Below are 14819 nucleotides of genomic sequence, written 5' to 3' on the forward strand. Positions count from 1 at the left end.
ATGACAGGCTTTTAATGGACCACCTGATCTTTTCCTATCCAACATTTTATGTTCACAACATACTTCTTAATGGATAATCCAGTCAACAGTGGAGAAAATATGAGGGCATAATTATAGCAATACATCTTCTGCTTATATAGTTCAATGAGTAATCAAGACTAGATTCTAAGTAACTGATCATGCGTGCCACTAAAATGAAACTTCAAAAGAATGCAGTACTAAATTACAAATGTCAAAAGTGAAAAACTCATCAGGCCAAGGTAAAATTGTTGTATCTAACCTTTGTGTTCGGTAAACAACTGTAATAATGGCAAATGCCACCGAGACCAGGAGTCCATAGTCCAATCCCAAAAGAAAAGTGGCTATAAATGCTACAATCCACATTACCTGAATCAGAAAAAAAAGTATTAAATAATGCAATAATTTGTATGCTAAAAAAAATGGAGTAACTGAGAGCAAGATATGTTGTTGTATCAATGTACTGCACTGGGGTGAAAGATGAAAGCACATGGGTTTAGGCACACAATGTGACCTGAAAGCCAAACACACTGAAGAAGTTGTACATCATAGTTAGGCATTTTCTCACAAGGAGGGAAAAGTGGCTGTTTTCAGACACCTGTTTGCAGTCAACACTTGAGCACAATAGTCAGCATATGCTTACTTTATTAAATTGGAAACAATAAAACTAACATACCAGAATTACATTTTAAAAATCACCTACAAGAGTTATCTAATCTGGAATGATAGTATGTTTAGGCTTTTTTTAAAAAAAATGTAAATTAAGTTATACAAAACATACTTACCTGTACACAAGATCTATAACGTTTACTCTTTGTAGAAAATGTTTTGAAAGGGTTCTACCCTAGTACTCTAGCATTATACAGTGAAAACACTTGTAAAGAAACACCAAAATGTCATGCCACAATTTTATTTACATGCACTTTGATTCAAAACATAATGCTCCACTGCACATCAACCAATTGATTACATTTTTTGATTGATATGGAGCCCAAAATCAGATCATCCATGAATGATGAATGGCAGAACAGATTCAATGGGCTGAATGGCCTACTCCTCTTCCAATTTCTTGCAATCCTATGTTCTCAATGCATTAATTCTGCGCTGATTTGATAACAACCTGTCATAAATCTTCTTAGGTTTGCGCTGAACTTGGTCTTGGAAGTTCACAGAAGTCAAGGGTCTTTGGCAACATATTACATAGTTTCAGCGAGCGCAGATAGCAACTGCCAAAGTGAATTGCTTCAGGATAGTAAACCATCCCCCTGAACTTCAGCTATTAATAGCATCTTGGATTTAATCCATCATTCTTCTCTTATGCCATTTCAATACACTATAGCACAGCAAATCCTTTATCAATAACAAAAAATTACTGCTGTTCCCAGTCATACATCAATCAAGATGATTGAAAGAAAGTGAGCAGTTCCAGAATTTTTCAACTCCTGCACCTGATAACTGATTCTTCAGTCACTGGTTGATATAAAAGTAATTAAAGCATAAGAATTTTAATTTAGATGCCAAGGTAACTATGCACTTGTTAACTGACAAGCAACTTTCTTGTTTGTATCAGAGCATTGTACAGATTTGATTTATTTCATCCAGCCAGTGTTGTCCTTACATGCAATGCTTTCTCCCTAGCATTTTACAAACAATCTACAATTACTCTATCCAATTTCGCAACATCCATTATACCATTTGCTGTGTGCAATTTTTAAACATCTAAATTAATTCAACTAAAATCGACAATGAAACTACAGGCAAAAGTGAAGATCATTGTGAAGGACTGAGGAAGGAAAACAGTTGAAACAAAGCAGCATTGCAGTAGCTTGGAATCAAGGCAGAATACACAGGGTCTCTGAAATCATTGCCCTTTTTACAAATAAGAAAAATCTTTTTTTAAGCTAAATTAAAGCAGAACATTTAATTTTGTTATTATGCTTGAATCAGCATCTTTCAAGCACATAGTGCACAGCACAGAATGGATATTCAAATGGAAAAAGCCTCAGACTTCAGTGCATTATAGTTGACCACAACTGTTTCATGATCTTGCAGAATCCTACAAGCATTTAACTGCAATGATGCTGCGTCTTTTCTCTGATTAAAAAAAGCTACAGTACATTCCAAGTAAATACTAAAAATGTACTGCAGTTATTTTTCAAGATAATATCAAGATGACTTTGGTTGGATTGCAATATGGGTCCATAGGTGATATCATTTATATATTTCAATAAGTAACCTGATCCCAAGAAAATTAATTAGACAATATATTCTCACCCTTTCTTTCCTACAAATTGAGCATCAATCAACTTCAAAGAAATAGGATTTACAGATGACTGTATATAATTTGCAATTGTCCTTCGCCACAAGTAACTAGGTAGAACAAAGTCAGTGAACTTGTCAAAAAATGAACTTCAGGGCACAACACTAAACTGATGACAAAACAAGCAAGATTGGCAGATGTTGCTATAAGATACCATAAAAATTCTGGCATTAGAGTACTGCCTCTACACCATTTGAGTTTGGGAGTTTATGGACATTTAGTTTGCATCTATTCACAGGCTAAATACATTTAGAAAACTATTTGCAAAAGATGAAATGAATTACGATGAAATTTCATTGGTGCTGATCACCACTGAACCAGGCAATTTAATCACTGCTTCTTAATTTAGAGTCATACAGGCTTACAGCATGGAAACAGGCCCTTCGGCCCAACTTGTCCATGCCGCCCTTTTTTAAAAACCCCTAAGCTAATCCCAATTGCCTGCATTTGGCCAATATCCCTCTGTACCCATCTTATTCATGTAATTGTCTAATTGCTTTTTAAAAGTCAATTGTATCCACCTTTACTACTACCTCTGGCAGCTTGTTCCAGACACTCATTGCCTTTATATAAAAAAATTGCCCCTCTGGACACTTTTGTATCTCTCTCCTTAAACCTACGCTCTCTAGTTTTAAACTCTCCTAACTTTGGGAAAAGATATTGACTATCTAGCTGATCTATGTCCCTCATTATTTTACATTCTATAAGATCACCGATCATTCTTCTACGCTCCAGAGAAGAAATTCCCAGTCTATCTAGTGTCTCCTTATAGCTCAAACCATCAAGTCCCGGCAGCATCCTAGTAAATCTTTTACACGATTGTCTTTTCTCTCTGCAATATTGATCATCTTCTGCAGAACAGGAGAAGGGCCAAAGCCTGTTTTTCGGCATCTTATAACAAAATCCCCAAAATAACATACGTTGTTTTAAAAGCTACTAATATAGTACAGTTTCGACAGATTCTACACATTTGCAATACTTACGAGTTCAATTTTGCTGATTCGCCAGAGAAAAGGTATATCCTGGAACTGCTTAAATATTCCTTTCAGGTTCACCATCACAATTGCAGCTAACGCAGTCTACAAGAAAGTAATTTGAGCTTGAAATCAAGAGGTTTGAGAATGTAGCAACTTGTTTTTTCATGAAGCAAGAAACTCTCCACTTATCCATCACTCTTCCTCTAAAACAACTTTTTGAAAAGTTTTGTCCCAATATCTCCTTATATAACCCAATATTAAGTTCTAGTTTGATGATGGGGGATGTGAAGCTCATTTGGATGTTTACTACATAAATGTAAAGCACTATAATTGCAAGTTGTTGATCTGATTATTTTATATTCTTGTTATCTCCCACTTGCACCAAAACATTTTACAGCCATTAAGTTTCTAGGACTGTTACCCTCCACCAAGTTCAATTTATTTCTTGTTCAAGTTTATATTAATTGTATATTTGTGTTTGATAAGTTCAGCTTTTTTTATGATGGATTACCACTGAACTTCACAAGCTGGGGACTTTGGCACAAAATTGCTATTTTTGTTTTCCAGGTCCGTAATTTGCTTTCCAAAATACAATGGACACAATGAGGTCAATCTTAACAGGAGATGAGGTTGGTGAGTTATGAAATGGGCAATGCACCTGGAAGTTGAGAATGAAAAGAGGCACAGTATTAAAATTGGAGCACAGCAGATTCACTATCTGAACAGCATGTAGGATTTTTGCCAGATGGTCAATCGATGAGTGGCATGGGGGTCAGGACATAACTTTTTCATGCAACATTCTTGCTCCCTTGATCCACAAAGGAAACAAAAATAGTAAAAGAAATGTATCTTGATGAGTCTGTTAAGATCCTACTGCCACCACTACCTTCTACCACGGTCTTATGTTAGTATTGCTGTTGCATCTGGATTCAACCCCATTGAAGCTCAATCTAAATAAATAAAGATGGATTCCTGTCAGCTTTGGGTGAATGTCCTTGCAATTTAAAATAGGAAGCAGCAATCAGCCAGACATCAATGGCCAGTGGGTAATTTCTCATTTCATTTTAACTGCTCTCGTTTGGAGACAATCCCCCACTATTTGTCAAGTAGTGGGCCATTACAAAATGCCCCCATATTTTTCCAATGCTAAAATATCAAATCATGTATTGAGATATCAAATAGGCGTAGAATCTCAGAACTGCTACAGCACAGGAGGCCACTATTCAGCCCGTCACATCTACACCAACTCTCCACGGAGGCAATTTACCTCATGCCACATCCCACCTTCACCTCATAATTCTGCACGTTCTTCATTTTCAGGTAACTATCCAATTCCCTCTAATACCTTGTTTTAGCCTGCCTCCTCCACACTCAGGTAGTGCATTCCAGATTCTAACCATTTGCTGGATGATGAAATACTAACTTTGCCTCATTGCCCTTTTTACTATTACCTGAAAATTTGTAAGCCCTCAGATTCTCAATCCTCCCATCAGTCTGTATATTTTTTCTCTATCTACATTGTCCAGACCTCTTATGATTTTTAACAGCTCTATGAAATCTTCTCTGAACCTTCTCTTCTCCCAGGAAAAAAAAGTCCCAACTTCCCCAATCTATCCAGGTAACAGGTGTAGTAGCAATCTAGAGATGTCAGGAGTAGATCAAGCATTGAAGGTTTTGCATTTTCAAGCAACATACTTTTTAACATCTGTCATGAACTAACATCAAAAGACAAGAGATGTCAGAAACCTATTGCTGCCGGAAATGCACTTATTGGTAAAGTGATGGTGATAAAAATTGGGGCCATTTAAGAATTGGATCTCCTGTTTTAAGTAGAGCACATGGTGTTTTAGGAAGGCAAATCTAGGATGAGCCAAAATGACTTTCATTATTCTATTTGGTGATCTTGCTCAGTGAAATGAACTGCACATCGGAATAAGGGAAAATGACAACAAGCACATGTACTTGAAAGTTACTATGAGTTCCACAAATTGGTACAAAGAGGAAATAATTATCCACGTGTATCCAGCAATTGAAACATTCATGATGAAAGCAAAATTATTGCAGCTTGTAACCTGCTTTAAATCAAAAGGAAAATAAATCTCAGTTGGAGCATGGAAACCTTTCTGAATTACTTTAAGTCAGCAACACTGGAGTACGGAAAAAAATAAGTAAGGTTCTGCTATATACCATTAACTCTTGCCAAACATGCCAGCACAAAAAGAATAGGATCAGGCTCAACAACTATGCTGGCAGAAGTCAACTAGCCTGCCAACATCTGTTCCAAGAACATACACATGAATAGTAGCTATACAAGTAAAGTACTGGAGAACAAGTGCTTGTGCAGCCATACCTTTGAGTCAAGGCATTTCGGAAGAAGGGAAGAAAACTTGGAGGAAGAGAGGAGGAAAGTTTTTTTTTATTTTAAATATTTTAGCAATGTTACAATTATAACGCTACAAAGGATAAAGAATGTTCCAAACTTAGACATACCTGAGGTAAAGATTCGAAGAGATAACCAATTCCGACAATGACTACCAACACAACTAAGGCAGATATTCCTCCAGCAATCTACAAAAAAAAACCAAAATAAAGCAAATTTAAACAACCGGAAAAAAATTATTTTGCTCTCTCTTTTCCCATCATCAATTTGGGTTCACAATGCAATCATATAATTAGCTTCTAAGGCTCAACAAGCATCACATTCTAATGCTGCTAGGAAGCATACTAGAATAATCTCAAGTAACTCCCTTTCACTGAGTGACCAAAGAGATCAAAAGAAAATAAAGGATACTGAGAAGTATAGACAGGTGAGGGTTATGGTGTTTGTATGTGAATTAACAAAGCATTAAAAATAGAATGAGATCATCAGGAATAGTACATTTTAAATACAAGACTGCAGTGATATAAACCAAACAAACAAACAAACTCAATAAGTGAAGACTAAGTTCACACTGTGAACTCTGGGTTGAAACCCAGCAGAATGCTCACATCCGGTGGATGTTGGTAGCCAACCAGCAACACAATGGCTGTGGGAACACAAAACAACTTTCCTGCTATATGAGAATAAACACTAACAGTTAACATAAAATGTCTTATGACCTTAAAAGGAGCATTCACATGAAAGACTGTCAGACTGTTAAACAGACTGCAAACCCTTCCAATACTTTGCATTATGCCCAGTGTACAAAGACATGTTTAAAAAATGCCATTCTAAACAATAATTAATGCTTGCCATAGAATAGAACAGCTTACAAATTTATACCTGAGTTTTTCCTCCTGTGCTCTCTTGCACAAGGCTTCGAGACATCGAGGCAGTGACAGGAAATGTTTGGAAAAAGGATCCAATAAAATTGCAAATACCTAATGCAATAAGTTCCTAGAGAGAGGAAATAAAAAAAATTGTTTTAAATGGCTAGAAAATAGTTACGTATGTTAATATATACAGATACTGACAAACATGCTTGCAATTTTAACTCTAGCCGTGGCAGAAGGTAGTGGTGTCTGGGTTCAAATCCTGCCATGGCAGATGGGGGGGGATTTGAATTTAATAAAAAAATCTGGAATTAAGAATCTACTAATGACCATAAAACCATTGTCGATTGTTGGAAAAACCCATCTGATTCACTAATGTCCTTTAGGGAAGGAAATCTGCCATCCTTACCTGGTCTGGCCCACACATGACTCCAGACCCAGAATACACGTAGTTGACTCTTACATGCCCTCAGGCAACTGGGGATAGGCAATAAATGCTGGTCAGCCATGTCGCACAAATTAATTTAAAAAATTGCATAAGATGCAGTCTACTCTGAGCAAAATGAACATACTTTCTAGAAACATAAAAACAACAATTTTAATGAAATTTTATATTCATCAGGCTAATTGTCAAGAGTATTCTAACTGAATGCAATCTAATTCCTAGACCAGCACTTTTTAAAAGAAAACCTTTATCCGCCCCACATTTTACAACTTTTGTCCCTTTCATATCAAACTGACTTAATATCTGCACCAAACAAGCTAAGATGACCTGAGTAGGAAAAAACAAATTTCTGCAATTTTGAAATTAGAATCATTTTTTCAAAAAATAAAATTTTATAAACTTTATAATAAATGAAGATTTTCCCAACAATGACTTTATAGTGCAGTTTCAGATGTCATTTCTGCAAAATTATTTTATAGTGAGGCTTGCCAAATCATTGGTTATAAAATGGTGACGTCTATGAAGTTGAAAACATAAAATTGCAATTACCTGATTACCATTTACACTGTAGCCATGTCTCAAAGCAAATATCTTTGCCATTGATATAGTCATTGAGAACCCAACTATTGCAATTGCCACAGAATCTGTAAATATTTTAGGGAGTAGACTGGTGTCAGGTAGAACTGGAGCCCTCAACCTGAAATAATGACAAATGTATTAAAGTTAGCTGCATTTAAAACCCAGAAGCAAAATGACGCTTTTGCAGTTTCATATGCTAAAAGCACACTTAATATTGAAACCTGTGACCAAGAAGATCGTCAACAACTGGATTCAGGAGATAAAAATGCAATTCCTATATCTCCCACAAGGGCAGCAAGCATCAGGTTGTAACATAGAATCTAAATTTTAATCCAAGCAGAACATTTAATAAGGAAGCCAAGGACAGTATGTGCTCCATTAATCATGTGACAGGTGGAACAGATCTAGGAGCAGTAGTATGTTGCTGCTTGTAAAAGACAGTGTTTATTAACAGAATTATTGGCCAATGGTTCAGCAGATATTATGGATATTTAGTGGATCTATTATCCTCCTACTCAAGTGTAGGGGATAATAAATGTCCATAGTTGTAAGAATAAAACAATTCTTGCAATAGGACACTGACCTCCTTTGTTGTAAGAATAGGACAAAGGGAAACAGACAAAACTAATAAGTGCAAGATAGAACATAGAACATTACAGCGCAGAACAGGCCCTTCGGCCCACGATGTTGCGCCGACCAGTTAAAAAAAAACAACAATGACCCACTAACCTAAACCAATCCCTTTTCGTCCATAAACCTGTCCACAGACCTCTTAAACGCCCCCAAACTAGGCGCATTTACAACTGCAGCAGGCAGGGCATTCCAATCCCTCACCACCCTCTGGGTAAAGAACCTACCCCTGACATCTGTCCTATAACTACCCCCCCCCTTAGTTTAAAGCCATGCCCCCTCGTGCTAGATTTTTCCATCAGAGGAAAAAGGCTATCACTATCCACCCTATCTAAACCTCTAATCATCTTATATGTTTCAATAAGATCCCCTCTTAGCCGCCTTCTTTCCAGCGAAAACAACCCCACATCCCTCAGCCTCTCCTCATAGGATCTCCCCTCCATACCAGGCAACATCCTGGTAAACCTCCTCTGCACCCTCTCCAAAGCCTCCACATCCTTCCTGTAATGTGGGGACCAGAACTGCACACAATACTCCAAGTGCGGCCGCACCAGAGTTGTGTACAGTTGCAACAGTCTTCACGGAGGAGGACGTGAATAATTTGCCGAGTGTTAGCGACGGAAAGGTGGTAGGAATGGAGGGTCTTAATGACATTACTGTTACTAGAGAGGTGGTGCTCGACAGACTGGAGGGGCTGATTGTGGACAAGTCCCCAGGACCGGATGGAATGCATCCGAGGGTTCTGAAAGAAATGGCGGAGGTGATAGTGGATGCCTTGGTGGTTATTTTCCAGACGTCGCTGGATTCCGGGGAAGTGCCGGAAGATTGGAAAACGGCTAATGTTACGCCGTTGTTTAAGAAGGGTGCCAGGCAAAAGGCGGGGAATTATAGGCCGGTTAGTTTAACGTCTGTGGTAGGTAAAATGTTAGAATCCGTCATGAAGGAGGAAATTGCGAGGCATCTTGAAGGGAATTGCTTGATAGGGCGGACGCAACACGGTTTCATTAAAGGGAAGTCGTGTCTGACAAATTTACTGGAGTTCTATGAGGATGTGTCTAGGGCAGTGGATAGAGGAGAGCCGGTGGATGTGGTCTTTCTGGATTTTCAGAAGGCGTTTGACAAGGTACCTCACAAGAGGTTATTGCAGAAGGTCAGGGGACATGGAGTTGGGGGTAGGGTGTTAGCGTGGATAGAGGATTGGTTGTCAAATAGGAGGCAGAGAGTGGGGGTCAATGGGTGCTATTCGGATTGGCGGTTGGTGACTAGTGGGGTGCCCCAGGGGTCGGTGCTGGGGCCTCAGCTATTTACCATTTATATAGATGATCTGGAGGAGGGAACCGAGTGCAGGGTGTCGAAATTTGCTGATGACACCAAGATTGGGGGAAAGGCAAATTGTGCGGAGGGTGTGGAGAGTCTGCAGAAGGATCTAGATAGGCTGGGCGAATGGGCCAGGAAATGGCAAATGGAATTTAATGTTGGCAAGTGTGAGGTGGTCCACTTTGGTAGGAAGAATGGTAGGAAGGACTATTACTTACGTGGCGAAAAACTGCAGCAGGCGACGGTGCAGAGGGACCTCGGGGTCCTTGTGCATGAGTCGCAAAAACCCAGCTTGCAGGTGCAGCAGGTGGTCAGGAAGGCAAATGGGATGCTGGCCTTCATAGCGAGGGGCATTGAATATAAAAGTAGGGAGGTCTTGCTGCAGCTGTATAGGGCATTGGTGAGGCCGCAGCTGGAGTACTGTGTGCAGTTTTGGGCGCCGCACCTGCGCAAGGATATTTTGGCCCTGGAGGGAGTGCAGAGGAGGTTTACTAGGCTGATACCGGAGTTGAGGGGATTGAGCTATGAGGAGAGGCTGAATAAACTAGGCTTGTACTCGTTAGAGTTTAGAAGAATGAGGGGAGATCTCATTGAGACGTATAAGATGATGAATGGGATGGATAGGATAGAGGTGGAGAGACTCTTCCCGCTCAAAAAAGACAGTAGGACTAGGGGGCACAGCCTCAAGATAAAGGGGAGGCGGTTTAGAACGGAGTTGAGGAGGAACTTCTTCACTCAAAGGGTGGTGAATCTCTGGAATTCTCTGCCTGTTGAAGTGGTGGAGGCTGCCTCGCTAAATATTTTTAAGAAGCGGGTTGATGGGTTCTTGATAAGAGAGGGGATTAAGGGTTATGGGGAGAGGGCGGGAAAGTGGAACTGAGCCACAACAGATCAGCCATGATCTTATTGAATGGCGGGGCAGGCTCGAAGGGCTAGATGGCCTACTCCTGCTCCTATTTCTTATGTTCTTATGTTCTTAAATTCAATCCCCCTACCAATAAACGCCAAGACACTGTATGCCTTCTTAACAACCTTATCTACTTGATTCCCAACTTTCAGGGATCTATGTACACATACACCTAGATCCCTCTGCTCCTCCACACTATTCAAAGTCTTCCCGTTAGCCCTATACTCAACACATCTGTTACTCCTACCAAAGTGAATTACCTCACATTTCTCTGCATTAAACTCCATCCGCCACCTCTCGGCCCAGCTCTGCAACCTGTCTAAGTCTTCCTGCAAACTATGACACCCTTCCTCACTATCTACCACACCTCCGACTTTGGTGTCATCAGCAAATTTACTGATCCACCCAACTATACCCTCATCCAGATCATTAATAAAAATCACAAACAGCAGTGGCCCCAACACAGATCCCTGAGGCACACCACTTGTAACCGAACTCCATGATGAATATTTACCGTCAACCACTACCCTCTGTCTCCTATCCGCTAGCCAATTCCTAATCCAGTTCCTTAGATCACCCCCAATCCCATACATCTGCATTTTGTGCAGAAGCCTACCATGGTGAACCTTATCAAACGCCTTACTAAAATCCATATACACCACGTCCACTGCCTTACCCCCATCCACCTCTTTGGTCACTTTCTCAAAAGATGGAAGTTTTCCTTCAGAAAGTAATACATGGATTGAACTCATAGTGCTAAGGAAGCACAAACCATCATACTTGGTACCCTTGAACCTCCTAAGACAGATCCACTTTAATTCATTCAGAGTATGGGTGCCATTGGTAAGCCTCAGCTGTGGCTCAGTTGGTAGCACTTCCAACTCCCATTCAGAAGGTTATGAATTCATGAGCCACTCCAGATACTTGAACAAAAAATCTAGACTGACAGTCCAGTTCAGCACTATGGGAGGGCTGATCTGTCCAATGTGTCAATTTTCAGATACATCAGCCTGCTCAGGAGGACATACAATGTATCACGGTACTGTTTCAAACAGCAGCAAGGAAATTATCTCTAGTGTCGTCTCTCAATCAACAATACAAAAACAGATTATCGCATCATCATATTGGCACATTATAAAAAGAAACACATTACAACAGCACCTTACTGGTTGTAAACCACTCTGGGATATCCTGAGGTCATGGAAGGCACTATATAAATGCAAGTCTTGCTTTTTTTAAAAATTAAAAACACACGTATTGCTCATTCCTATAGAAAAGAGTGGCTTCAGGCCATTTTAACACATTAAGTTGCTATAAGGCTGGAGTCACAGGTAGGCCAGTTCGAGGAAGGATGACAGATTTCCATCCCCAAGATAGACATTAGCATAGCAGATTTTTACAGCAAACTGGTCGTTTCCCAGTCATCATTGCTGAAACTAGTTTAAAATAACCAAATTCAAATTCCTCATTTATTGCAGTGGGATTTGTACTCAGCTCCAACTCATCAGTCTGGACCTCTAGATTACTAGTAGGATAACAATCGTCAAACTACATACCTCCCTGAGATGTGGATACATCTTGGGATATATTTATTTTTCTTATGAGATGAGGTGAACCAAGTTAGGATCTCTCCAAGTACCAAATGAAAAAGATGCTGAATATGACAGAGGTGGACAAAATCTGGGAAAAGATATATAACCTTGCATTTAATATCAGATCACTGATTTATGTTGGAACATCAGGGCCTTTTTTGAAGGATTGCTTATTCCATTGTATTGGAGTTATGGCCAAAAATGCGACACACATAGTGGAGTATATACTACAGCAGCATGGTAGCAGAGTGGTTAACACTCCTGCCTCACTGCACCAGGGATCCAGGTTTGGGTCGGAGAGTCGGTGCAAACTTGATGAGGCTAATAACCTCTCTGCACTGTAGAGGCTCTATGGTTCCATACAGAGAACAGGTAGAAGAATTGGAAGATTAATCAACTATAATCAGAGTTGAACACCATTTAATAGACTTGATTTTCAGATTCAAAAATGTTCTATTCCTCAACAATGGAATTTACTAAATATGACTTGCAAATTTAAAATTCCTTTTAAAAACTACCATTGCTAGATTGTACTTCATAGAATCATCAAGTCATCTGGCCAAAACTGCCTGTGTCATTCTTTGAAAGAGTTATCCCGTCTCACCCTGTTTCTCTGTAATAGCTCTGCATCTTTTCCCCAATTATATATCCAATTTTCTTTGAAAAATTGCTATTGAATTTACTTCCACCTCCCTTTCTGGCAGTGCATTCTAGATCGAAGCACACTCCATAAAACAAAATCTTCGTCTGTCCTCTTTATACAACCGGCACGAGAGGAGCATTATTGTAATATACATGCATAATATAGTTTCTATATTGTGAAATATACACAATATATAAAATGTGTATATTTTTACACATTTGGATATTGAGAATGGTGAGTGGTCTCAAAACTCTGGTGGGAGCATAGACAAAGCTTCATTCAACTTGCAAAACATGAAAACACCAGATATTCCCAAACTTGAGTGAAAAAACAGCAGTGGGTATATTTGAATATCCATTAACTCATTTACTGTAAAGAGACTGTTTATAACCAAGAAGTTTGAATGAATACATTATGAACATGAACAATTTTCCCTCCATAAATCACTTGTTTTCTCCTCATAACTGGTTCTGTCCTGTTAACCCACACTCTACTCCCAAACGGACGGTCGTCAGAAATATTAACTCACAACCCTACACAGAAGGAAGGAAGGGTGGCTAGCTTTGTTTATGGTGAGTGAAGCACGCATGTTCCAAATGCTCTCAAGACCTACAAGTTGAATTTGAAACCAACACCGATGATACTATATTTGGAGTGACATCCCAAACTAGGAGTTAACTCTGCCCCTTCCACCCAAACACGTAAACTACACCCTCCTCTTCCCCCTGCACCCCCATGAAGCAGCAAATACATACACCCTCCTTTAAGTCCTGGGACTCCTCAATTCTTGTGAACAAAAGATTTAAACCCAAAAGAATCAACACTAACCTCTTGACACCCAAACCAAAAAGCAGTTGTATATTCTGTTCTACAGTAAGAAGTCTCACAATGCCAGGTTAAAGTCCAACAGGTTTATTTGGTAGCAAATGCCACTAGCTTTCGGAGCGCTGGCTGCCCCTTTGTCAGGTGATTGGGAGTTTTAATCACAAACAGGGCTTATAAAGACAAAAACTCAATTTACAGAATAACGATTGGACTGCGAGTCTTTACAGCTAATCAAGTCTTAAAGGTACAGACAACGTGAGTGGAGAGAGCGTTAAGCACAGGTTAAAGAGATGTGTATTGTCTCCAGACAGGACAGTTAGTGAGATTTTGCAAGTCCAGGCAAGTCATGGGGGTTATTGATAGTGTGACATGAACCCAAGATCCTGGTTGAGGCCATCCTCATGTGTGCAGAACTTGTCTATCAGTCTCTGCTCAGTGACTCTGCGCTATCATGTGTCATGAAGGCTGCCTTGGAGAACACTTACCCAAAGATCAGAGGCTGAATGCCCATGACCGCTGAAGTGTTCCCCAACAGGAAAAGAACAATCTTGCCTGGTGATTGTCAAGTGGTGTTCATTCATTCGTTGTCGTAGTGTCTACGTGGTCTCCCCAATGTACCATGCCTCGGGACATCCTTTCCAGAGCATATCAGGTGGCTGAGTTATGAGGGCATCTTTCAGCGTCTGGAGGTATCTGTTGCGATCTCCTCATCTGAGGAGATCCTGTGTATATGGGGGGCTTGTCCGTAAGGGATGGCTTCTTTAACGTGTTTAGGGTGGAAGCTGGAGAAGTGGAGCATCATGAGGTTATCCATGGGCTTGCGGTACAGTGAGGCACTGAAGTGACCGTCTTTAATGGAGATGCGTGTGTCCAACAACGTAAGCGATTCCGGAAAGCAGTCTATGATGAGTCTGATGGTGGAATGGAACTTGTTGATGTCACCATATAGTTGTTTCAGTGATTGTTCACCATGAGTCCAAAAGGAAGAAAATGTCATCGATATATCTAGTGTATAGCATCGGTTGAAGGTCCTGTGCAGTGAAGAAGTCTTGTTCGAACCTGTGCATGAAAATGTTGGCATACTGAGGTGCAAATTTGGTCCCCATAGCTGTTCCGTGTGTCTGGATGAAGAACTGGCTGTTGAAGGTGAAGACATTGTGGTCTAAGACCAAGTGGATGAGTTGTAAAATTGCATCTGGAAATGGGCAGTTGTCAGCATTGAGTACTGAGGCAGTTGCAGCAATGCCACCGTCGTGGAGGATGCTGGTGTAGAGTGCCGAGACATCCAGTGTGACCAGGAGTGCTCCTGGTTCA

The 14819-nt window shown here is 40.0% G+C and overlaps 1 protein-coding gene across 2 annotated transcripts in view; it reads right to left on the reverse strand.

Moving 5' to 3' along the window:
• Nucleotides 1–14819, reverse strand: part of slc26a5 (solute carrier family 26 member 5) — a 61687-nt gene that overhangs the window by 14131 nt on the left and 32737 nt on the right. For both annotated transcript variants that reach the window (XM_080207464.1, XM_080207465.1), the window contains exons 9-13: nt 7562–7709; nt 6578–6691; nt 5806–5883; nt 3322–3417; nt 281–387 (exon numbers count right to left, since the gene is read on the reverse strand). In XM_080207464.1, coding sequence (XP_080063590.1) covers nt 281–387; nt 3322–3417; nt 5806–5883; nt 6578–6691; nt 7562–7709 — 543 coding nt within the window. The remainder of the gene's footprint in view (nt 1–280; nt 388–3321; nt 3418–5805; nt 5884–6577; nt 6692–7561; nt 7710–14819) is intronic.

Source organism: Carcharhinus amblyrhynchos, chromosome 19 (genome assembly GCF_965287045.1).
Source record: "Carcharhinus amblyrhynchos chromosome 19, sCarAmb.v2.hapA, whole genome shotgun sequence".
NCBI classification, from domain to species: Eukaryota; Metazoa; Chordata; class Chondrichthyes; order Carcharhiniformes; family Carcharhinidae; genus Carcharhinus; species Carcharhinus amblyrhynchos.